This window comes from Notolepis coatsorum, assembly GCF_963971535.1.
Source record: "Notolepis coatsorum genome assembly, chromosome: 17".
In the NCBI taxonomy this organism is placed as follows: Eukaryota; Metazoa; Chordata; class Actinopteri; order Aulopiformes; family Paralepididae; genus Notolepis; species Notolepis coatsorum.
The window spans coordinates 95,276,209-95,300,277 of NC_140181.1; the positions used below are offsets into that span (position 1 = coordinate 95,276,209).

A 24,069-nucleotide genomic window follows, 5' to 3' on the forward strand; every position below is an offset into this window, starting at 1 on the left:
AAAACGATAAACATCTCATATAAATGTCATGTTTTTTGTGTTTTTTTCCAGTAGTTTGCGAAGAGATCAATGGACAAAAGACTAAACTCAGAGATTTAGCATTTCCTGAGGTTTATGGGTTCCCCTTTGAAGGCCAGGAGAGGGGAATGGCTTTTACGTTACCATGGAGATATGACAGTGGATCAAAGTGTAGCTTCCAGAGCACCCGTAAGGTTAACCCTTTCACTGCCACACGACAGAAGGTTAACCCTTTACTATCACACAACCGACGGTCGCCGGCTGTCGTGTGACAGTGAAAGGGTTAACCTTCTGTGAATTGTCGCGGTGAAAGGGTTAACCGTTTTGGTAGTGCGGCGGTGAAAGGGTTAAGGATCAAGAGTTTTTGTTTTTTTATACAACATAGCTTGGGAAATAAGAGATTCTGAGCACTTTTCTACTGTATGTTCCTGTAACATCATACAATCATATTCATATACCATTCTTGTTTTAACGACACAATGTTGGGTTTAAAATCACCACATTATCTATGATACATCTTTAATGGCCCACTTTGAGGTGTCACAAAGCTCCCTCTTACTCCAGATTCTTTAGTCGGATGCTCTAAGCCAACACCCATATATATATATATATATATATACGTATGCCAGCTGTACCCAGTTGCTACAAGGCCCACTTTGACCGTGTAACCAAAAGTCAAAAGTGGTCACATCTGCATTTTATGCCAATGCAACGAAAAAAAAAAAAAAAAAAAAAAAGCCTATAAGCCAATGTACACGGATCGGGGTGTATAGGTGAGGAAAAACAACAACAAAAATAATAACAATAATAACCTGAACGAAACACAATAAAGTATTCTGAAAAACTGTACATGTAAACATCACACTTTCACTGAGTCCAAAAAACCAGAGGGGGGGGGGATACAAAGCTTCACACTGGTACACAGCACAGCCCCCGTGCACAGAGCTACCAGGTACACAGCACAGCCCCCGTGCACAGAGCTATCAGCTCTCTCAGTGCAGGAGAGGAGAACCAAATCAAATTATATAAATAACAATAGAAGTAATACAACGCACCACCAAATGATAAGTTAAAACAGGCAAAGAGTTAAAACCACTTTTAGATAATTTTTTTTAAACAGTGCTGTATTCACGGAAAAATTAAGGGTTTTAAAACGTTTCTTTTTACCACTCTTTGTACAGTTAAACAGTACATATATCTGACCACTTTAGTAATCCACAAGCAACCAGGTTTTTTTGTTTTGTTTTTTTTCTGTTTTTTTTTATCAAACATCAATACATTACATTGTCCCGTCAATACAAAGAGAAAATCCATTGGCCATTATAAAAAAAAAAAAAAAAAAAGTAAAAACTAAAATAAACAACAACAACACATCTACGAGTGGTTGTCTTCCATCACAGTAACTCCAGCGCACACCTAAAATGTCACTCAGTGTAGATTTTTTTTTAAAGACGTATACAAATCGGCAAGCAAATGATTTGGGTGTTAACTTGAAAACGTGACTATAGGGTCGATCTGGCGACATTTTGAGTAAGACATCATGTAACGTTTCATAATATGACGGTTATGGCCGCTGTAAACAAGGAGGGTTGACGTGGAGCAGTTGGGATAGATGAGGAAGACGTGTGTAACAGGGACCTCGGTCCCAGGTGAGGAAGACGTGTAACAGGGACCTCGGTCCCAGGTACGTCCATCAACTCCCTGCAAAACCAAGATGGTTCCGATCCAAATGTCTTCACAGAACAAGAACTGAGCTCCAGTGGGATTTTCTAAATGAAAGCTTTTAACCCTTTCACCACCACACTACAGAAGGTTAACCCTTTCACCACCACACTACAGACGGTTAGTGAAAGGGGTAACCCTTTGTTGTGTGGCACTGAAAGGGTTAACCTTCTGTATTGTCGCAGTGAAAGGGTTAACCATTTTTATTTATTTTTTTGCAACGCCAAATTCGCTAAGAGTGCTTACACACACAGAACCGACTCCTCCAACGTGGTATCGAGCACACGCACGTTTTCAACTGAAACGTATAACAGCCCAGCTGAGGTAAAGACACGCTTGTATATATCACTGAAGTACCATGTTACCTTAGTCCTGAGCTATAAAGTGCTTCCAAACTCGCAAAGGATAGTAGATTTACCATTTGAAATGCAATATAGTCCAATCACGACATGGCCATAGAATGGAAAAAAAGTGATTATTTTTGCACATGTAATGTCAACCCTATATAGACTGGCCTGTGTGTAGTGAGATAATCTCTGAAAATGTATGAATGAAAACTGCATTAGTGCTTATACGCTGATCATTTTCTGATAAATAACTGATAAATCTGATAGATTTATGATAAATATGGAAATATATCTCTTTAAATTTTGAGCACTCTGAAAAATTGATAAGGTGCAAGCCAGGCTGGCTGCTCGAAGAATCATTGTCTTTGTTTGGAATGTTTGAGATTACTGAGTTAATAATGTTGTACAAAATAGCTTTGAAAGGGTGACTCCGCTCAACACAGTCAGCAGAAATGAATAACCTACTGTTGATGCCAGTGATAATAACATAAAGAGAAACAAAGAGAAAAATACATCTTAAAACGACACCGCCACATATGGCACACGTGCACGCACGCACGCACGCACTCACACACTCACACACACACACACACACACACACACACACACACACACACACACACACACACACACACACACACACACACACACACACACACACACACACACACACACACACACACACACACACACACACACACACACACACACACACACACACACACACACACACAACTGCTTTGTGCTGGGAGCTCTGTTGTCTCACTGGTAAAAGTGTCACTTGTGAGAATGTGCTCTGGATCTGGCTGGGGTACAGCCTACTCTGTGTGTACCTCAAGATTCACACACATACACGGGTACTAACACACCAGAGCAGAAAACATGTCAGAGCAAACTCTGAGACAGTTACTATCTTTCAAGATTGTCTTTTGCTTAATTTTTTTTTGTTTTTTGTTTAAATAGTGTGGTTTCTTTCCTTTTTTTTTTTTTTTTACCAGTATGTTTAAATGGGAAATGTAGAGAGGGAGACTGAGAGGAACGAGATGAGGTCAGTGGGGCTATAATGGATATAGAGGAGGGTTTTCTTCCTCCGAGGCAGTTCTAAAGCATCATCACATTGAGTATTACTGCTTACTGTACAGTAGAAACCCTGTGGACGGCGTGGGTCTCAGTTTGCACCGTTTCCTCAGCTACCACCTACAGCCAATGTGTTCACTAGACTGTCGATAATGACTACATGTGAGGACGGTTGATGTGCCCATCTAATACACAGAAGGCCAATAAAACAATGGACCTATCTCAAACCGCACCCTCTTTTTTTCTCCTTTTCGATCCTCCAATTGCGACTGCCCGCTTCCCAAAGTTTTGTCGCAGAGGGAATCGACGGGTGCGATTGGAGACATCAAGAAAAGGGGGCATGGTTAAATTCCTGCATGAAATGACCCAGAATCACTTACGTAAGAAAAAAACTAAAAACATTCAAACATTAAGTCTCGTATTTTCTTTCCAGGTCCCTTTTCTTGATAAATCACTCCTGAATGATTGGTTCCAATCAATGAAAGTGCCTCAGTTATGAGGTCAGAGAGAGAGAATGATCAGTTGCGTTCGAATGGACGACTACAAATTGGCTACAATGCTGCGTGGGATATCAATAATTTTTTTTTTTTTATCTCTTTTTTTTAACAGCATAACAGGAACAGGAAGAGATAGTGGTAAAAGTATACGTCCTTCTCCAGTATAAACGTTACAAAAAGGCTCAAGCCATCATCAGTCTATGAGGACGTTGGATTGACAAATGTGATGTTTCAGTTAAGCCACACCAGTTTCTGATTATCCTCAATATTGCACCTTTTTCCACTCTTTCGCATTGGCCGCGAGCAAAACCCTAACTGATACAAGTATCTCCTTTTTTCTTTTCCCTGACAAGTGTCTGTGACCTCGGTTTGCATACCCAGACTTCTCATCAAGAGCCTTTTCTTCTAAAACTCCCTTGTTTTCTTTTGAGTAGTGAGAAATTATATATATAAAAAAAAATAAGTATTCACAATGCAACAGCTGAAAATAAAATCCTGCCGAGTCTCTTAGCAACCACCCACGCCTAAGAATTTGTAAAACAGTCCGATTGGCCGTATTCACACGGCGTCCCGATTTGCTCTTGCATCGTGCTCAGGTTAGGTCCCTTTCCACCCACGTACTGGGAACAGGGTAGAAAGGAACCCAACCTGAGCGTGACATAAGAGCAAAATGGCCTACAGTGTAAATGGGGTCAATAAAGGGAGGTATAGCTGTGGCCACAAACTGGAATGCGACTTTAAAAATCATTATTTTCTTCTCCTCTCTCTCTCTCTCTCTCTCTCTCTCTCTCTCTCTCTCTCTCTCTCTCTCTCTCTCTCTCTCTCTATTTGTCTCTGCATTTTTACTTTTTAGCATAATGTAAGTCAGCGCATCCTAGCTATTTGAGGTCATCAGGTCAGTGGCAGGCAGCCACATCTGTAGCAGCGATTCATGTTAAGGAATTTCAGAAAACGACGTCCCAAATTGTCAATGGAAATAAGTGAACACAGAGGGGACTTTTGGGGGTAATCTCGTTGGATCTCGAGTGTTGTAGACTAGACAGGACCCAGGTGATCCAATCATGTCACTGTGTCATATATTCTTCATTTGCTAATATAAATATTTTTTTCATTGAATCGCCTCAAAGTGACGTTAACGGAACGTAATGATGTCACTTCATTAACGAGTTGCTTCACAGGTGTGTTCACCTCCGGCAGAAATGTTTCCTCCTACAATTATGTGATAAACGCACTGTCAAATAATTATTTTTTGTCTACAGATCATAGCTTTTAGACCTGAGTGGAATGAAGGTTGAGGTGGCGTGAATGAGTTTGAGGGAGAGTGGCTTAGGAGAACAGGGCACTAAGGTCAAAGAGAATGCATAAAGAATGCATAAAGTTAAAAAAAAAATAACAATAATAATAATGTTCAGCCTGTGATATGCTCTGCTCCTTTTCAATTGTGCACTGCAGTTTCACTCTTTCACTCAAGTTTACATCTTTGTATGGATTTCAAAGAAGTCCGCCCCAAACGCGTGTGTGTGACTGAGGATGATAGACGAGACAGGCTGGGAGAAGGTCTTGGCACGGTTTGGCCTCGTGTAGCCCAAGCATCGGCCCGGCTTGGCTCGGCCCGGTTCGGCCCGGACTCAGTTCTGTTGCAGGATCAGATTCTCCAGCTCGTCCGCCGAGCGGAGCAGGAAGGCGGCCGACTCTCGGTACCCGGCGATGAGCTGCCGCACTGCCGTGACCTCCGGCGGGCTGAGCTGTGCCGAGGCCCCGCCCCCGCCGCCACCCTGGCCGTGACTGTTGGAGCTGGAGGAGGAGGAGGAGGTAGGGGCCACCGCCTTCAAACTCAGATCTGTGGGACCTGTCGATAGAAATAATATATATAAGGGTAAAAAAGAAAATACAAACCAGGGAAGATGCACAGGACACCATTAAACCTTTCACTACCACACTACAGAAGGTTAACCCTTCACTACCACACCACAGACGTTTTTTTTCTTTTTGGCATTTTATTGCTTTATTGGACAGACCCGGCAGAGAGGAAGGATAGGAGAAGATATGGGGGGAGGACATTCGGCAAAGGTCGCCGGGTCCGTGAGTCGTTGCACTGCAGTGCATTACGTGGTGCGCCACTCTGGTGCCCCTGCCTATTGCTCCTTTATTAAGGAAATATGAAACAGGGACAGATCCCCTTGAATAGACTATAGCTACTGTATGCAATGAGTCACTGCCCAGCATTCATTGATTCATTTAAACCTTTATTTATATCTCAAGAATTCATTGAGGGTGGCTCTCGTTTAGAATGATGCTGAGCTTACAAAAACACACACGTTGAGATTCAAGCCTATTTAACAGGTAAGAAACATAAAATTAAGAGAAGGAAAAGTAAATCTGTTTAAATAATTAGACACCGAATAAAGACACACAGGTGAGAAAATAAATATCAACATTTTAAATTAAACTTGTTTTTAAAAACAGAAGGTAAAGACAACTTTGAACTGTTAAACAGTAATCCAGAACTATTTTATTGCACTGTAAAAAACTGTGATTTTATAGTATGTCTGCACTTTATGTGCTCATTTCATCATTCATGTCTTTTCTATTCTACTAAAACTGAATCAAACCATAAACAAAGTGGCCTGTTGGGATGTTAGATCCTAATGTGAAAAACTGTGATTTTATATGTCTGCTCATTTTACCCTTGCTATTATTTTACTTATTTTTACTTTTATCTCTACGCCCCACTATCCGCTGGGTGCATACTCTGACCTTTATCATGTTTTGTAACAGATTACAGAAATTCAAGAAGCCTATTGGAATGTGAGGTTCTGATATGATTTGATTAATATATCTGCATTATTTTATCCCACTTTATGCTTTGCTCTTGCTGCTTGTTTTACACTGATTTTATGTCTTATTTCTTACTGATGTAAAGCACTTTGAACTGCAATCCCCTGTATGAAAGGTGCTATACAAATAAAGTTATTATTAAATTGTCCATAAGATAGTGGGGTATTGATTTTTTATGTGAGCTGAAGATCATTCCAAGAAGCCGGGGCATTAACCCTTAGGGTTAACGTAAGGTTATGTATATAACCAAGTTCTATGAATTCTGGTGACGCTCAGCGTCAGTCTGCACTGACTTCACTTCGTGCACGTGCACTGAATAAAAAATTCCACAATGTACCTTTACATACCAACATTCGTCTGGCCACACCCCTATCCGCTTACCTTCATAAGCAGGTGTGTGGTCACCTACTCGCCTCCTTCCCAAACGTTCACCACAAGGCGAGATCAAGGGCCGCAGCGGCGTCCTGACGCTGAGCGTCACCAGAATTCATAGAACTTGGTTATATACATAACCTTACGCTCTATTTCATTCTTTCATTATTGTCGCCCTATAGCCGAATTCTGTTAACAACTTTTGTCTACGTACTTGACTTCTATTTTATACTTACTATACTTTATACTTATCTATTTTTATCTAACACAATCTCTGGAGCAAAACAGAAAGAAGCATTTTATATAAAAGTATTCTGTACTTCTGTATGACAACTAATAAAGAAACTTGAAACTTGAAATATATTATATCTGTATGATCTACCCACCCAATCGTGAGCATAGAAAATGCTAAGCTGGGGGGATACAAGTGAACTCACCATTGGTCTGTGCAGCACCAGTGTTCTGCTGGCTGCCACTGACTGTCCCATATCCCCGGACATTGTAGTTGAGGCCTCCATTGGTGTAGAGCTGGTCCTGGGCATAAGCTGAGGCTGCTATAGAGAAGCCAGATGGGGCCGCAGTGGCGGGGTCCCTTGGGCTGGCCTTGTCAACAGAGGCCGGTTCATCCTACAAAATAAATAAAAGCTTTCATTCATTGTTGATCTCCAATGAGTACCTCAGATAAAGACCCACATGACTCCGTTTTAGGTTCTCAGAGAAACAGTGTTTTGAAACTTTACTATGGTACATTCAGATTCAGATTCAGATTTATTTGCCATATGCAACAAGTACAATGGAATTATTACTCTCTGTTTGCTCTACAGCATAAAGGAATAAAAAAAGCAACATTTTACAGAATAAAAACTGTCTGCGGTATGTGCAATAAGTAACATAAGTACAACTAAGAAATGTTTTATTAAAATTAAAATAAATACAAATTAAATGTAATTATAGTGTAGTGTTAGTGTTAGTGTAGTGTTAATTCGTAGTTAAAGAAAGTTAGACTGAATGTTGAGTACTTTCTTGTGATATATGACATTCACACTCCCAAGTGATCTGGATTGACTTTTCAACTGCAAACATGTGGGTCCAAAAGATTTATAAAACGGAGTTATATGGTTCTTCAGTGCCAAGGTATTAATGGACAGCCAGACAACTTAACGTATTCCAAAATCCCTTCTGAGCAGATCTGGAATCAGATCCCCTGCGATCACACTCACAGTGGCTTGATAGACGTCTAGTCGCATCCTTTTGGCAGCGTTCCGTGTTTCACTTTCGCAGGCAGCCGCGAGGATGTTCTCAGCCATGGCAGAGGTGAGGTGAGGAGGTGTCGGTCGTATCTGTCAACATGGAAAAGAGACTGTTCTTATACTGGGGGGGTTACACAATAATACAGGTCATTATTTCCCCTACGTAAATGGTAAATGGACTGCATTTATATAGCGCTTTTATCCAAATCGCTTTACAACTTTCGATGGCTGAAACGTAAAACCTCCTATCTGAAGATTTAACTTTTTTGAGAAAACAAAAAAGATTGTTGCTTTCTTGCAGAATGCAAAAAAAATGAAGGATACCCAATACAGTACACTGCTTTTTGCTTTTGGAAAATATCTTGCAGACAGACTGAATAGGTGCAGATAGGATGCGTGAATATTTTCCCTAACGGGGTTGCACTTCCGCGTTTGGTTTGCGCGATCTGATTGGCCACTGACGTTTCTGGTCATGTGACATGTGCGCCAATCGTGTGACGCCTGTTTCTATCACCGGTTAAGCTTAGGCACTCTTTCGAAGTTGGTTAAGGTTAGAGTTTGTCTTAGAGCAGGGCGATAGAACACCAGCCCTGATTCCAAACTCTAACCTTAACCAACTTCAAAAGAGTCGCCTAAGCTTAACCAGTGATAAACTAGGCGTTAGGTAGTTTGCAGGCTGTTCGAGGCGGAAATAGGCGCAGAAACAGGTGTCACGCGATTGGCGCACATGTCACATGACCAGAAACGTCAGTGGCCAATCAGATCGCGCAAACCAAACGCGGAAGTGCAACCCCGGGGTCAAGTCGTACATCGAAGCCGCCCTTCTTCATCCGCCGGCAGGACTTGAGGTAGGTGCGGATGCGCTTGCGGGAGCGCTCTTGGAACTCTGGGAACTGCCGACTACAGGACTCGATGATGGCCTGGATCTTCTCCTTGGGCTGCTTGGAGATGGGCACCATGCGGTCCAGGTTCTCATCCACAAACAGACGCACAAACATCTGGACACAAACAAAACAGAATTAAAGTCTATGGAATATAATGCCACTGTAGTTGGCCTTAGAGGCTGACATGCGAGTGGATTTTGACTCCCGCTCCTTCCCACTCCCACAGAAATAATCCCACTCCCTCCCACTCCCGAGTGAGAGTTTAAAAAAAAAATCCCACTCCCTCCCACTCCCACAGAGACTGATCCCACTCCCTCCCACTCCCGCCCGAATCCCATTGATTTTGTTGTCATAGTTCCCATTCCCTTCTGCTCCCATTGACGTTTACTCCCGGTCCTGCCCAATCACGTGATTTAAAGTGAATTTGACTCCCATCCCGTGGGAATCCCGAAGAAATGTCATCCTCTAGGCCTGTGTGTGTGTGTGTGTGTGTGTGTGTGTGTGTGTGTGTGTGTGTGTGTGTGTGTGTGTGTGTGTGTGTGTGTGTGTGTGTGTGTGTGTGTGTGTGTGTGTGTGTGTGTGTGTGTGTGTACACGCGCATGCGCAGGCTTACATGTGTGTGTGTGTGTGTGTCACCATCAGATCTGGGTTTTCATCCACAAACAGACACACAAACATCTGACAAAGCCAGAAAGGGGGAGGGGGAGGGGGAGGGGGAGAGAGAGGAGAGGATATAGAGCAGAAAACTGGAGGGAGGGAGGGATACACTCCGTCGGACAGAGGAAGAGAAACAAAAGAGAGGAGGGCAGAGAAGAGGGGTGGGGGAGAAGAGGGAGGGTGGTCATGGGAGCAGGAGCAATGAACGTCTAACCGTGATGAATATAGACAGGTTTCATGTTTGTAAACACAATGTGTTCGAGCCAATCAGTAAAAGTCACGTGACTGAGTTGTGCCCCCCACCCCGCCTGTGTTGAGCTGCGGCACTAAAAAAAAGTATAATGGAGCTTTATGGAGTAACCATGGCAGTCCCCTGACTAAAAGTATAATGGAGCTCTATGGAGAAACCATGGCACTCCCCTGACTAAACGTATAATGGAGCTCTATGGAGAAACCATGACACTCCCCTGACTAAACGTATAATGGAGCTCTATGGAGAAACCATGACACTCCCCTGACGAAAAGTATAATGGAGCTCTATGGAGAAACCATGGCACTCCCCTGACTAACTTCAAACTAAAAAGGCTGGATGTACAGTGATTTTGCCAAAAAGTCTTTAACTTTTTACATCTAGCTTGGCATGGTAGCAAATACACTGCCCCTGTAGTTCTGACCAGGATCACGTTCCTTTTTGCCTCCTTGATGCGCGCAGCACACAGAGTCTGACGAGGACCAGAAACCCATCCATTCTGATTCATGTTTTAACTGTTGGCCATTTGGATGTATGTTTTTAAATGTTGGGTATCTGTATTAACTGATTTTCAAATGTTGGAAATATTCTCTAGTAGGCTATTGGTTGACTTCTTTTGTTTTTGTATGGTGTTTTAAGTACTAAAGTCTGGGTACCTCATTTTGGGTATCAAAATACTTCCCAAAGGTCAGTGAATACCACGACCACAACACCAGAGTAAGCTCAACAAATCATGTTAAACCCAGATTCGGCTTAAACAAGGGACTAAACACGTTTCGCAATTATGCCACATCAATGTGGAACGCCCTACCCAAAGCTGTAAAGGAATGTGAATCCCTACCCACATTCAAAACCGCTCTTAAAGAGCACCTACGGGAGGCTGCAATTCGAAACTGGCCACCGTAAAAATGTCCAAACCCCCCCACCCCCTCCTAATAGACAGTCACCTCCCCACCGCATGTATATATTCTCTCCCCACCGTATGTATATTTCTCTCCCACCCACCCACCCCCTCCTAATGTACAGTCTCCTCCCCACCGTATGTATATATTCTCTCCCCACCGTATGTATATTTCTCTCCCACCCACCCACCCCCTCCTAATGTACAGTCCCCTCCCCATCATATGTATATACTCTGTCAGGATCTATGGGTAACAGTACTGTATATTTGCATATCGTATATGTCACAAATGTAACAGTACTAAATACCTGTATCTCATGTATGTCCCTATGCAATAAATGTCATGTATGTTGTGTACTGTATGTCATAAATGTCACTATGAATTGAAAATGGGGGACCCTGATGTAAACAAGATGAAAGTCTTTCTCTGGTCTGCGTCCCCTTAACAATTGTGTGTATTGAGCCGTACTGTATTGTACCCATTCTGCAATCGGTTAAATAAAGTGTTCATTCATTCATTCATTCATTCATTCATTAATTCATTCATTCATTCATTCATTCATTCATTCATTCATTCATTACTACTTTTATTCTCTGCAATATGACTGCTGGGAAACTATCTTTGCACAGATACCGATATATCAGATATTCTATATATTACATTGACTCCATTAAACATTGAATTCTACCGCTACCTCCAGGTAAATTGTGTCTGAGTAGGAGTCCAGAGTTGTTCGGTAGGTTGGAATTAGAAATAATGTAATTGTCCTTTTTAGCAGTAGTATTTTTTATATTAAAATAGAATTATATTGCTTATATTTATGTCTTTCCACTATTACCCTGCCCATACCTCCCCTCCCCCATGTTGCTATGACACCCGAATCTCCCCAAGGGGATTAAGGAATATCTTATCTTATCTTATATTAAACAGAACAACTTATGGATTGTCTCACATTGAAGGCTTTGAGTCTCTCAGGGTCCATTCCCTCCATTCCCTCGTTGATCTTGTCACTGTCATCGTGGTCATCGTGGTCGTCGTCATCATCATCGATGATCTGCGCCCGACCAGAGGTTAGGTCCTCTGCGCTCATGCTCAGTTCAGTTTTCACAGAGTCGTAGCTTCCTGAGCTGTACTGGGGAGACTGCAGAGAGATATACACAGGAAACACTGTTACTGAGGAGACTGAAGAGAGATATACACAGGAAACACTGTTACTGGGGAGACTGAAGAGAGATATACACAGGAAACACTGTTACTGGGGAGACTGAAGAGAGATATACACAGGAAACACTGTTACTGGGGAGACTGCAGAGAGATATACACAGGAAACACTGTTACAGGGGAGACTGAAGAGAGATATACACAGGAAACACTGTTACTGGGGAGACTGCAGAGAGATATACACAGGAAACACTGTTACAGGGAGACTGAAGAGAGATATACACAGGAAACACTGTTACTGGGGAGACTGAAGAGAGATATACACAGGAAACACTGTTACTGGGGAGACTGCAGAGAGATATACACAGGAAACACTGTTACAGGGGAGACTGCAGAGAGATATACACAGGAAACACTGTTACTGGGGAGACTGCAGAGAGATATACACAGGAAACACTGTTACAGGGGAGACTGCAGAGAGATATACACAGGAAACACTGTTACTGGGGAGACTGAAGAGAGATATACACAGGAAACACTGTTACAGGGGAGACTGAAGAGAGATATACACAGGAAACACTGTTACAGGGGAGACTGAAGAGAGATATACACAGGAAACACTGTTACAGGAGACTGCAGAGAGATATACACAGGAAACACTGTTACAGGGGAGACTGCAGAGAGATATACACAGGAAACACTGTTACTGAGGAGTCTGCAGAGAGATATACACAGGAAACACTGTTACAGGGGAGACTGAAGAGAGATATACACAGGAAACACTGTTACTGAGGAGTCTGCAGAGAGATATACACAGGAAACACTGTTACAGGGGAGACTGCAGAGAGATATACACAGGAAACACTGTTACAGGGGAGACTGCAGAGAGATATACACAGGAAACACTGTTACTGGGGAGACTGAAGAGAGATATACACAGGAAACACTGTTACTGGGGAGACTGAAGAGAGATATACACAGGAAACACTGTTACAGGGGAGACTGAAGAGAGATATACACAGGAAACACTGTTACAGGGAGACTGCAGAGAGATATACACAGGAAACACTGTTACAGGGAGACTGCAGAGAGATATACACAGGAAACACTGTTACTGGGGAGACTGCAGAGAGATATACACAGGAAACACTGTTACAGGGGAGACTGCAGAGAGATATACACAGGAAACACTGTTACAGGGGAGACTGCAGAGAGATATACACAGGAAACACTGTTACAGGGGAGACTGCAGAGAGATATACACAGGAAACACTGTTACTGGGGAGACTGCAGAGATATATACACAGGAAACACTGTTACTGGGGAGACTGAAGAGAGATATACACAGGAAACACTGTTACTGAGGAGTCTGCAGAGAGATATACACAGGACACACTGTTACTGGGGAGACTGAAGAGAGATATACACAGGAAACACTGTTACCACAGGTGATACTACAAACTAGGGCTGGGGCGATTAATAAAATTGTATTTAACGATTGCGATTTTGGCGTGTGACGATTATGAAAACAAGATAATCTAAATAAAACGATTGGAAATCCACTGTTAAAAGACGTGTTATAAATGCATGATGTTTCCAACAGCAATGACTAATCTTGTTATAAAGATGCTGTAGATAAGTGTTACTGTAAACATTCCAACAGCCATCATTGATATAGAGTGTTTGGTCAGTAACATGGGTCTCCCAGTCCCTCCACTCTGCAGTAAACAGAGAATACATTTTCTGGTATCCCTTCCCACTTTATCCAATCAGAAGAAAGAACCCTAGATATTTATACTTATTTCAAGGAATCTTGCCAAGCCAGATTTGCTTACTGCACTGGTAGATTATTTTACTTGTTTCAAGGACACAATTGCTTAAAACAAGTTTTTATTTCTTGTTTTTTGCAGTGTGTATTTCTCTCTCCTGATTGGATGAAGTGGGAATGGGATACAATGTATTTTCTGTTTACTGCAGAGCGGAGGGACTGGGAGACCCATGTTACTGACCAAACACTCTGTATCAGTGATGGCTGTTGGACTGTAGAGCTATTATCTTAACATGTAGACCACTTATTTTAACAAAAAAAGAAATACCACTTACATCACTTTTTTTTTTAAAGATTTCTTTTTTAGCGTTTATCGCTTTTTCATGGTCAGACATGACCGACAGATGAGGAGAGGATGAACGGGAGAAGAGGGGGAAGACATGCGACAAATGCGAGTCACCGGGAGTGGGAAGCAAACCCGGGACGGCCGCTTCGCGACGCAGCGCGATACATGGTGTGCTACTAGAGCGCCCCACTTACATCACCTTTAAATAACCGTGATCACAGTATTGACCAAAATATCGGCCCTACTACAAACACAATGAGATATGCATTTCCTTTTTTTTTATCCACTTTTTCTCCCATTTTTCTATATTTTCTCCCATCCCAATTTCGTATCATCCAATTCAACCCTCCCCTGTCACGAACGCTGTTTCTTGCCTCCCACAAGCCGGCTGCAATGTGGACTAAGTCATACATAGCACAAGTCCCCTCCGGTACTTGAGGTAACAGCAGTCGCATCTTTTCACCTGCGCAGCTCGATCTCTCAGTGGCGAGGAGTAACGCGTGGGAGGCTCACGCTGCCCCCGACACTTCCTGATTCTACTGCGCAGGCGCACCAACCGACCTGTAGGAGTCGCTGTCCACAACGCCCGATCCCCACCCATCAGTTTCCCACCCCCTAATACAGCCAATGTGTATTAGTACGGACGACCAGCTAAACTGAAAGCAAATGTGGAGCGCTGGGCTCGAACAGGCGAGCCCAGCATCTCCAGATTTCGTGGCGAGCGCCTTGCCCACTACGCCACGTAGCCGCCCATGAGATATGCATTTCATAGCTTTTCCAGGCTGCTTTCCCAACCGCTTTCATAGCTTGTATGACATAAGATCAATCGAACAACTGTGTGTATTATAAGTAGCCCACCCCCTGACTCTTTTCTTTTAACACTATGCCGTCCGAGAACGAGTATATACGTGTTTCGAAAAAGAGCGTTGTGGACCAGAGCCACGAGTATACGTGACGAGTTGTTATTGTTTTATTCCATATTTATAACGCTTCTTAGGTACCCGATCCACTACCAGCATCTTTTCAGATATTTGATTTTCGAAACATGCAGTACCGGCCAAACTCGCTTAGGGGCGCCATCGCTCCACTGCAGTATCATGTGAATTAAAAAAAAATTTAAAAGTACAGTTCTGTGGGCGGATCATAGTTCCTTGATCCCAGCCGAACATCCTCCATCTTGGATCAGCTTGGCGAGCGGTTTTTTCAGCGTGGAATAATGGGATTTATGATTAGCCAATGTGCATATCGATCTACCAGAATCCGATGACTGGTGAGGAAATGTTGCCGGCGATCACATGGCCTGACGGTAGGATAATATTACCCCAAATTACAGCTGGATTGGACATTGTTTTATAACGTAACGTGATCGGTCAATGAAAATGCTATATTGAACGCACACTGTATTGCGGATCAATAATAGTAATCGGCGTTCCCCGCCTCCCCCATTTCATCCATAGATGCTCTGTAATAGTCCGGATGCTACGCAGTTTGTTTTATTTCATCCGTATATATACAGCAGAAATGGCGTTTGATATAACGGCGCCAACGTTTAGCCTATTATCTAGCTTCCTGCAGAAAAGCCTAGACGAAAAGTGCGTTATACCTTATATTCACGACGCTATAAAATGACAACCAACCGATGGATTTTTATTTTCTTTAAGCCAGTATGAAGGCACGGTTTATGCACTCAAGTGACAATGAGAATGGACAGATAGCAATACTATAAATGATATATAAAGCTCTTAGAAAGTACATCGGTTTGTTTACTTTCTGCTGTGCTCTGAGGCCTAAATCGCCGGGCCGCGCCGTCGTGTTAAGCCACAGATCCCGTTATTTTTGTTTGTTCTTTGTTTTTATTTGGGTTTTTTTTGTTTTAGTTTTTGTTAATTTTCCTTTTACCACTTCATCCAATTGGACAGCACCTTGCTTCCTTTTTTTTTATCTTATTTGTTTTTTTTCCTGTTGTTACTATACACATATATAAATTTTTTTCTCATTTTTATTTACCCTTCTTTTATATAGCTTCTCTCTCCTTGTACAGTGTCCTTGAGTCTGAGAAAGGCGCTTCTCTCTTCAAATCCAATTTATTATTATTATTATTATTATTATTATTATTATTATTATTATTATTATTATTATTATTATTATTATTACAAAACAACCCCCCCCCCCCCCCGTCCTCACCTTGTTGGTGTACTCCGTCTTGACGGGGAACTTCCTGGCAGACTCCGCCGGGTATGAAGTCAGCGGGTCGCCTCCGCCCACCGGCACCAGTCTGTCGCTCAGGTTGACGGGCTGCTGATCCTCCTCCGAGGACGAGGAGGAGGTGGTGGTGCTGAAGTCCAAGGGAGCGCTCACGCCGTTCTCCCTGTTTACTTCCCCGTAAGGGGCCACGCCATCTGGGGGGTGGTGCCTGCCGCCCACGGCCAGCGCCTCCGGAGAGGTCAGGGCTGGCAGGCCGTTGGCGCTGCCGCTCTCTGAGAAGTCGTCGTCTGTTGTCGAGAGAGGAGAAGGGGGACGAGAGAGAGAGAGAGAGAGAGAGAGAGAGAGAGAGAGAGAGAGAGAGAGAGAGAGAGAGAGAGAGAGAGAGAGAGAGAGAGAGAGAGAGAGAGAGAGACGGGTGAATGAGACAGACGGACGACCAGAAAGACAAGACAGCAGACCGACCAACAGACGGACCGACAGATAAACTGCGAGAGAGAGTTACAATAATGAGGTGCAGGGTTGTTTTTTTTCATCAGGGGGGATTCAGGACTAGGGCTGTTTTTGTTTACTCGAACATCATCCCATTATCTTCATCCTCAGGGATGGCAGTGTGGATGGGTATTGGGGCACGCGCGGGGGGGGGGGGGGGGTTGGGGCGCGAGGGGAGGGGGGGGGGTTTCCCCTGCTTGACGTTGCGCTGCCTGTGTTTGTCAAGGAAGTGGGTATTGGGGTCAACTGTCAAAATAAATGCGAGTTCTAGGGGAACGGGGGTGTTATCTAATGGGGTTTAACAGTGGGGAGGGACGAGGAGGAGGGTCTGGCAGGCGGGGGGGGGGGGGGGGGGAGGGGGAGCCCTCATTCACTGGTGTGTAAAATATATTCCAATACATTCGCCTGTTAAACGACGATATCAATGTGTGATGTTCATGGACCGATAAGAGAAAGTCTTTCTTTCGCCCCGTTAACATTTAAGGAGGCCTTTCATCTCTGTGTTTTTCACTGCAGTGCTGACGGTTAATATAGGTCTTTGTGCTACTAGCCTAAGCCCTCTACGCCGCCGGTCAGGGGGGCCACGGGACGGATTGGGACTGGGGTGGGACACCACCACCAGCCGTGAGTGGATTTATTTGGATTAGTCCACTAAGAACGGGACAAGCCGTTTCCTGTACGTATATATATATGCCATTGCCATACGACTGTACAGTATGCTCGCCCGTCCCAGATGAAACCAATAACACGCCGCTGCGGAAATACAGCACAGGCGCGTCGTGGAACCCAGTCGATTAAGTGTAGGCCGCACAAGCGTGTGTGTGCGTGAGTTTTTTTTGTTTCACGAGGACAGTCATGAAACAGTCGTGAAAACAGTCCTTCTTTACCGTCCTCCTCTTTGATGGCCGTCGGCGGGCTGTTGACTCTGCCTCCGTTGGGGGGGGTAAGCTCAGGCACTGGGGGGGGCTGCTGGGCCGGGACCCACGTGGGCTCAGCCATGTCCATGTCCTCGCTGCTCACCGAACTGTCATCCTGAGGAGAGACGGGGGGGGGGGGGGGGGGTAAAGGGACCGTTGAATAGGGAGAGGAGTGGTAGAGAAAGAGCACTTGGAGAGAGGGATTCATAGTCCAGTGGACTCGGGGCAAAAAGGAGCAGAGATAATGGGTGAAACTGAGAATTCACCTGGTTTCATTTATATGTATTTCCTACATATCTTAAAAGGTGCTGTAAGTGTTTTTTAAAGATTCATTTTTTAGTATTTATTGCTTTTCATGGTCAGACATGACTGACAGATGAGGAGAGGATGAACGGGAGAAGAGGCGGGGAAGACATGCGACAAATGTCACCGGGAGCGGGAAGCAAACCCGGGACGGCCGCGTAGGTGTGCGATGCACTAACGTGGTGCGCCACGAGGGTGCCCCTGTAAGTGTTTTTTGTCCTTAAAATATCTGTTTGGTCAGTAACAGAGTGCAGTAAGGAAATTTGGCTTGGCAAAGGGTTCTCTCTCCTGATTGGATGAAGTGGGAACAGGATACCAGAACATGTACTGTATTTTGTGTTTACTGCAGAGTGGAGGGACTGGGACATTGTACCAAGCACTCTACATCAGTGATGTCAGCTATTTCACACTTATTTTAACAAAGAAATACCACTTACAGCTCCTTTAAGAGAGAATAAAAAGAGAGTATTGTTGCGTTTTCTTCATACAGAACCATGTCCGTGTATGGTGCACATTACACACTACAGTTAATGAGCATATTGTTGCTTTAACCCTTGAACTTGGGAGGCAGACGGGGGAGGAATGGGAATGACCTCCCTATTAAATAATGTGTGTCTTGGAGCAAATGCTATTTTTAATCCTTGCTGCGCTGAAACCCCAAAGATGCTCGTTGTAGCGTAACACAAACATGAGTGGACCGGAGGGGAGGGGGGTGGGGGCAGGAGGTTAGCTTGAAGAGAGAGGACAAGAGCATACTAAACATTCACACAAGCACATACATACATTACATACATACATACATACATGTACATAAAACATACACACACACAAATATACTAATACTATTCAAAGCATATGCTTAGGTTTAGGGGGAGGGGGGGGTTGCAGGGGACATGTCCCCCTCAAGAGGTAAAAAACAAGGGGGTCAAAACATTTCTATATCCTTCTTACCTGTAACTATATAATAACCAACTATTTCAGACACCCCTACACAGGACCATACCATCTCAACCTTGCAGACGTACCTCTCATAAAAGTACACCAGAATGCAGGAAATTAAGTTTGACACTCAAAACTTCCTTGACACTCAAAATGATAAGTTTGACACTCAAAATGTCCTGGGGGAGGACCCCCGAGAGCCCCCACTTCAAGTGTCCCCTCCAATGTTGAAACCACACACACACACACACACACACACACACACACACACACACACACACACACACACACACACACACACACATAAATGTACTAATACTATTCAAAGGTTATCCTAAGCTTTGGCTTCAAACTGTATATAGACCTTTTCAATCTTAACCCTTTCACTACCGCACTACCGGCTGTAGTCAAGTCAAGTCAAGTCAAGAGTTTTATTTGTCACGGCATACGGATATACAATGAAATGCGGGTGGTCTTGCCCGCAACGATGTGCAATTGGTACAACATATAATAGAATCCAATACAAAAAATTTGTGCAATAAAATTGTGCAATAACAGGTAGCAGGTAACAATAAATGTTTGCAATAATGGGTAACAGTTAACAGTTAACAGTAGTAGTAATAGTAGTGCAATACACTGTTACTGTTGCTAATACTAAATTAAAGTGGCCTTTCCTTTTGGCAATAAGTGAGGGTGTGTGCGGCCTGAGTGTGTGCCCGCTCATGCTAAAGTGTTACAGTGGTACTCAATGTTCATTGTTCAGGACTCTGATGGCCTGGGGGACGATGCTGAGCCTAAGCCTCTCTGTCCTAGTAGCTGGGGTTCGCAGGAGTCTGCCTGACCTCAGCAGCTGGAACAGGCTGTTATTGGGGTGGTGAGGGTCTTTCATTATCCTGCAGGCTCTGGATTTGCACCTCTTGTTGTATAGAACCTGCAGGGGAGGTAGTGCAATACCCGTGGTACGCTCGGCTGAGCGCACCACTCTCTGTAGGGCCTTCTTGTCTTGTGCCGTGCTGTTTCCATACCAGGCAGTGATGTTTCCAGTCAAGATGCTCTCTACAGCTCCTGAGTAGAAGGACTGGAGTATCTTCCCCGATACTCTGAACTTCCTTAACTGTCTCAGGTGGTAGAGGCGCTGTTTCGTGGTAGCGTGGTAGCGTGGTAGTGAAAGGGTTAACCTTATGTAGTGTGGTTGTGAAAGGGTTTACCATTTGTCGTATGGTAGTGAAAGGGTTAACCTTCTGTATCGTCGCAGTGAAAGGGTTAACCCTTTTGTAGTGTGGTAGTGAAAGGGATAAATATTCAATATGGACTCACGTTTTATTTCCTGTTGTAGTGTTTGCTGATATCAATAGCTGACGGGATGTAAACTTGGGCCCAAACTGGTTCCCATAGCAACAGAATTCCACTTAAAATGGGGGGGAACCCTTGCGAGCACAGGGAGAACATGCAAACTCCACACAGAAAGGCCTGGGAGATCCCCCACCTGGGTACCTGGCAACAAGGAAACCCAGCTGGGCCCTCATTCATCAACGTGACGTAGAAGATGTTCTATTTCCACACGTAAGCACAGAATTTAGAATCAGTGCACGCACAGAAATATTGGGATTCATCAACCGTGCGTACACAGGTCCTATGCTCCTCCGTGTTGATAAATACCACTTTGTTCTACCGTCAATGCTCGTGCATGATTATCCATATATGGTCATGAAAGTGATGAAACACCCCCCATGGGATGTGAAATAATGGACTGACCCGAGCGGAACTCTGAGAAACTTCACGGAGATTGTTCACTGCTGTCGAACCAAGAAGACACAACGCGTGTTATGGGATAAATAAAAGGCGGACTTGTAAACGGTGATGTCAGATATCAACGGCTCCCTAAGACCATTGCTGCAATTCTGCCTGGACAGCTCAAAATACTAATAAAGACCGTTCGTTGACCACTGTTTGGCGTTGGTTGTGTGTCATTATAACCGTGCTGTAATATGAATGCCTTTATTAGTTGTGTTCGATTGGCTATATGATTTTTAGAGGCATCTATTTTGTTGTCGGTATTACCGACAACAAAATAGATGCCTCTAAAAATCATATACTATTAGGTAGCCTATATGAATTACATATAATAGCAGCCATAGCCTACATTATGCAACAGTAACTTGCGCATACCAGTGTATGCGACGGACCAGTGTATACCTTATATCATATCATATTCATATAATAGTTTACTCTATCAGCATACCAGCATGTAATATGTTCTTTGTTAGAACTCAACTCGTTATTATTTTGCACATAGATTGCAGAAATACGGGAACGTTTTGATTTACATTAAAAGGCTTTGACATTGTAAAACTAAATACGTGGAATTCTGTAAGCATAATACAAGTCATATCACCCACACGATATGCTCTGTGTCCAGAGCATGTATGCTTTTCATTCATTTAAGACACATTATTGCAAGGGTTTTGTAATACACATACACCCTGGTGTCATTGCAATGCGTTTTTTATTCTTTCTTATACAGTAAAAAGGGGGAAGAACACTATATCGTGGGTGTTCATATGACTTGTATTCTGCTTACAGCTTCGAAATTCCACTTGTTTCGTTTAACGTAAAGCCTTTTAAATATAATCAAAACGTTCCTGTGTTTCTGCGGTCTGTGCGAAAAATAATAACGAGTTGAGCTACGCGGAGCGCAGTCAGTCAGTACACCCCGTATATTCCGATAACGCTATATAAACCATGCTGCATTCATTCTGAGAGAAAGATCTATTATTCCAAATGCTATTTATAGGGTTTTGACCATAATTACACTACTGTTGCTATTTTACAATGAACTATAATGAATTACGGTTCATACAGAACATGCCAGTGTTGAAACTAATGCACAGAAGCTCATTTCCTTGTTGTAATAATATATTCTACCACTGGGCGTCAGCTAAGTGTGCTCCGAGCTGTGCGTAGACATAAGCACGAAGTGAAGTTCAAGTTGAAATTGATGAATCCCACTCTTTGCTTAGAAATGGTCGTACGCACAGGTTAAGCACAAATCTGTGCGTAAGACACGTTGATGAATGAGGGCCCTGGTCCCCAAGCGGGAATCGAACCCTGGACCTTCTCGCTGTGAGGCGACAGTGTTAACCACTGTGCCGCTATATAATAAAAAAAAAATTTAAATAGTGCATTTATATAGTGCTTTTATCCAAAGCGCTTCACAATTTTTGTTCCTCACATTCACATACACATTCACACTGCTCATCGGGATCGTGTCTTGCTCAAGGACACTTCAACACTGTGCTCGGGAGGAGTGGGAATCGAACCGCTCTACCTCCTGAGCCACTCATTTCTGTATGTACACTCGTCGTGACTGTAAATGAGGGAGACCTGAGTTGCCTTTCAAGTTTAAATAAAGGTTTGAAATTAAATTTAATTAAATTAAATATGCATCCCTCTGTAAGGATTCTGAGGAGGCCCCAAAGTTAGACACCAGTGAGCCATATAGGAACACACAAGTTACACAACAAGTGAGGGTCTGACGGTAAGTAGGTAGATACAGTAGGTTAAGTGATATTAATTGTGGCTTTTCATTTGCTTAAAGAGAATGAATCATTGCCAGTGCTTAGTAAAACGACTCTAATTATGTAGAGCATCACACTTCTGACCATTTGACAGATAATTAAATAACAGTGAACCGCCCCTTTACATTGCACTGGACAACAGCGACGAACAGCACTCCGAACAGTTACTGAAGACCTCGACAGAGAAAATTTATTGACAAAGCTACTATATTAAGAGGCCCTTCTTTACGCGCCAGATTTATGTGGATAAAAATGACCTGTTAGTGTTCATTCTGAATCTGTATTGCAATTAATTTTAGCCTACTCACCTGAGGATACGACTGGTTATTCCTCTAAATAATCCTTATTATTATGGAGGGGTCTCTCTAGTCTACATTATCAAAACGATGCGCGCGCTCCTTTTACTTCGGAAATACTCTCGTTTCTACCGGTGTTTTGATCCGTCACTCACGCGCAGGGGGCTCTGCTGTCAGCGCGGTGGAGGGGCGGGGCTTGGTCTCTGCTGTCACTCAGCGCTGTGGAGGGGCGGGGCTTGGTCTCTGCTGTCAGCCTCCAGCGTGATTTTTTCCCGTAGCCTATGTTTGCGAAGACGCTCTCTGATTGGCTAGCCGCGTACAGCGAAGACCCTCTCTGATTGGTTTAGCGCCGAAGGGTCTCTTCCGCCTTGTACATAATTATATATTCTCTGCTTCAAAGTGGTTATGCTTTGGCCCTCTTTCGAAGTGGGTTATGCTTAGAGTTAGGGTTAGGGTTAGGGTTAGGGTTAGGGTTAGGGTTGATTGATTGATTGATTGAAAACTTTATTAACAGATTGCAGAATGGGTACAATACAGTACAGCTCAATACACACAATTGTTAAGGGAATGCAGACCAGAGAAAGACTTTCGTCTTGTTTACATCAGGGTCCCCCATTTTCAATTCATCAGGTTAGGGTTAGGCCCGTCTCACTGAGGTTAAGGTTGGATTTATTAACAACGGAAAGTCTTTCTCTGGTCTGCATCTGTATTGTACCCATTCTGCAATATGTTAATAAAGTTTTCAATCAATCAATCAATCAATCAATCAAGCAATCAATCAATGGTGCGTTGTTTTCTGCTGTTTGAGCGAGAGCTCTTGAGACAAGTTGTGCGCCCTCCCCTAATTAGAGGCACCTGTTATTCATTGATTGGTCGATAATTACACTCCTATAAAATTACCACCAACATGGATAGCAAGGAGATTCGACTTTTGCGGCACACTTACGGCTGTGGTGGCGGGTGTCAACATGGCGTGGAAAGAGAAATGGGTGTATACAATGTTGCTATATTTAGGTCTTTTTGTCATTTTAAGACCACTTTGTCGTGGCGCAGAACTGACGAGGATAAAAGTGTCAAAGCCGTCCGTTGCCTTGAAGCTCAAATTTGGAGAAAACTCGACATTAATTAATGGTCAAGGTAACGGAACCAGTTCAAGTTATGTGCATCATGGAAAGCTCATACTTGGACGCAATTCTCGGCAAGGTGTATTCCTCAAAGAAAGGACGTCTGCAAACAATTTATTGAATATGAAT

At 43.4% G+C, this 24,069-nt stretch overlaps 1 protein-coding gene across 1 annotated transcript in view; it reads right to left on the reverse strand.

The window, feature by feature from the left end:
- Positions 1–5,289: 5,289 nt before the first annotated feature.
- nol4la (nucleolar protein 4-like a) overlaps positions 5,290–24,069 on the reverse strand; it is a gene marked incomplete at both ends in the record, with an annotated part of 66,898 nt that continues 48,118 nt past the window's right edge. Inside the window, 7 exon segments of the mRNA XM_084333884.1 lie at positions 5,290–5,510; positions 7,309–7,498; positions 8,092–8,211; positions 8,931–9,119; positions 11,767–11,955; positions 16,274–16,581; positions 17,671–17,815. Coding sequence (XP_084190010.1) covers positions 5,290–5,510; positions 7,309–7,498; positions 8,092–8,211; positions 8,931–9,119; positions 11,767–11,955; positions 16,274–16,581; positions 17,671–17,815 — 1,362 coding nt within the window.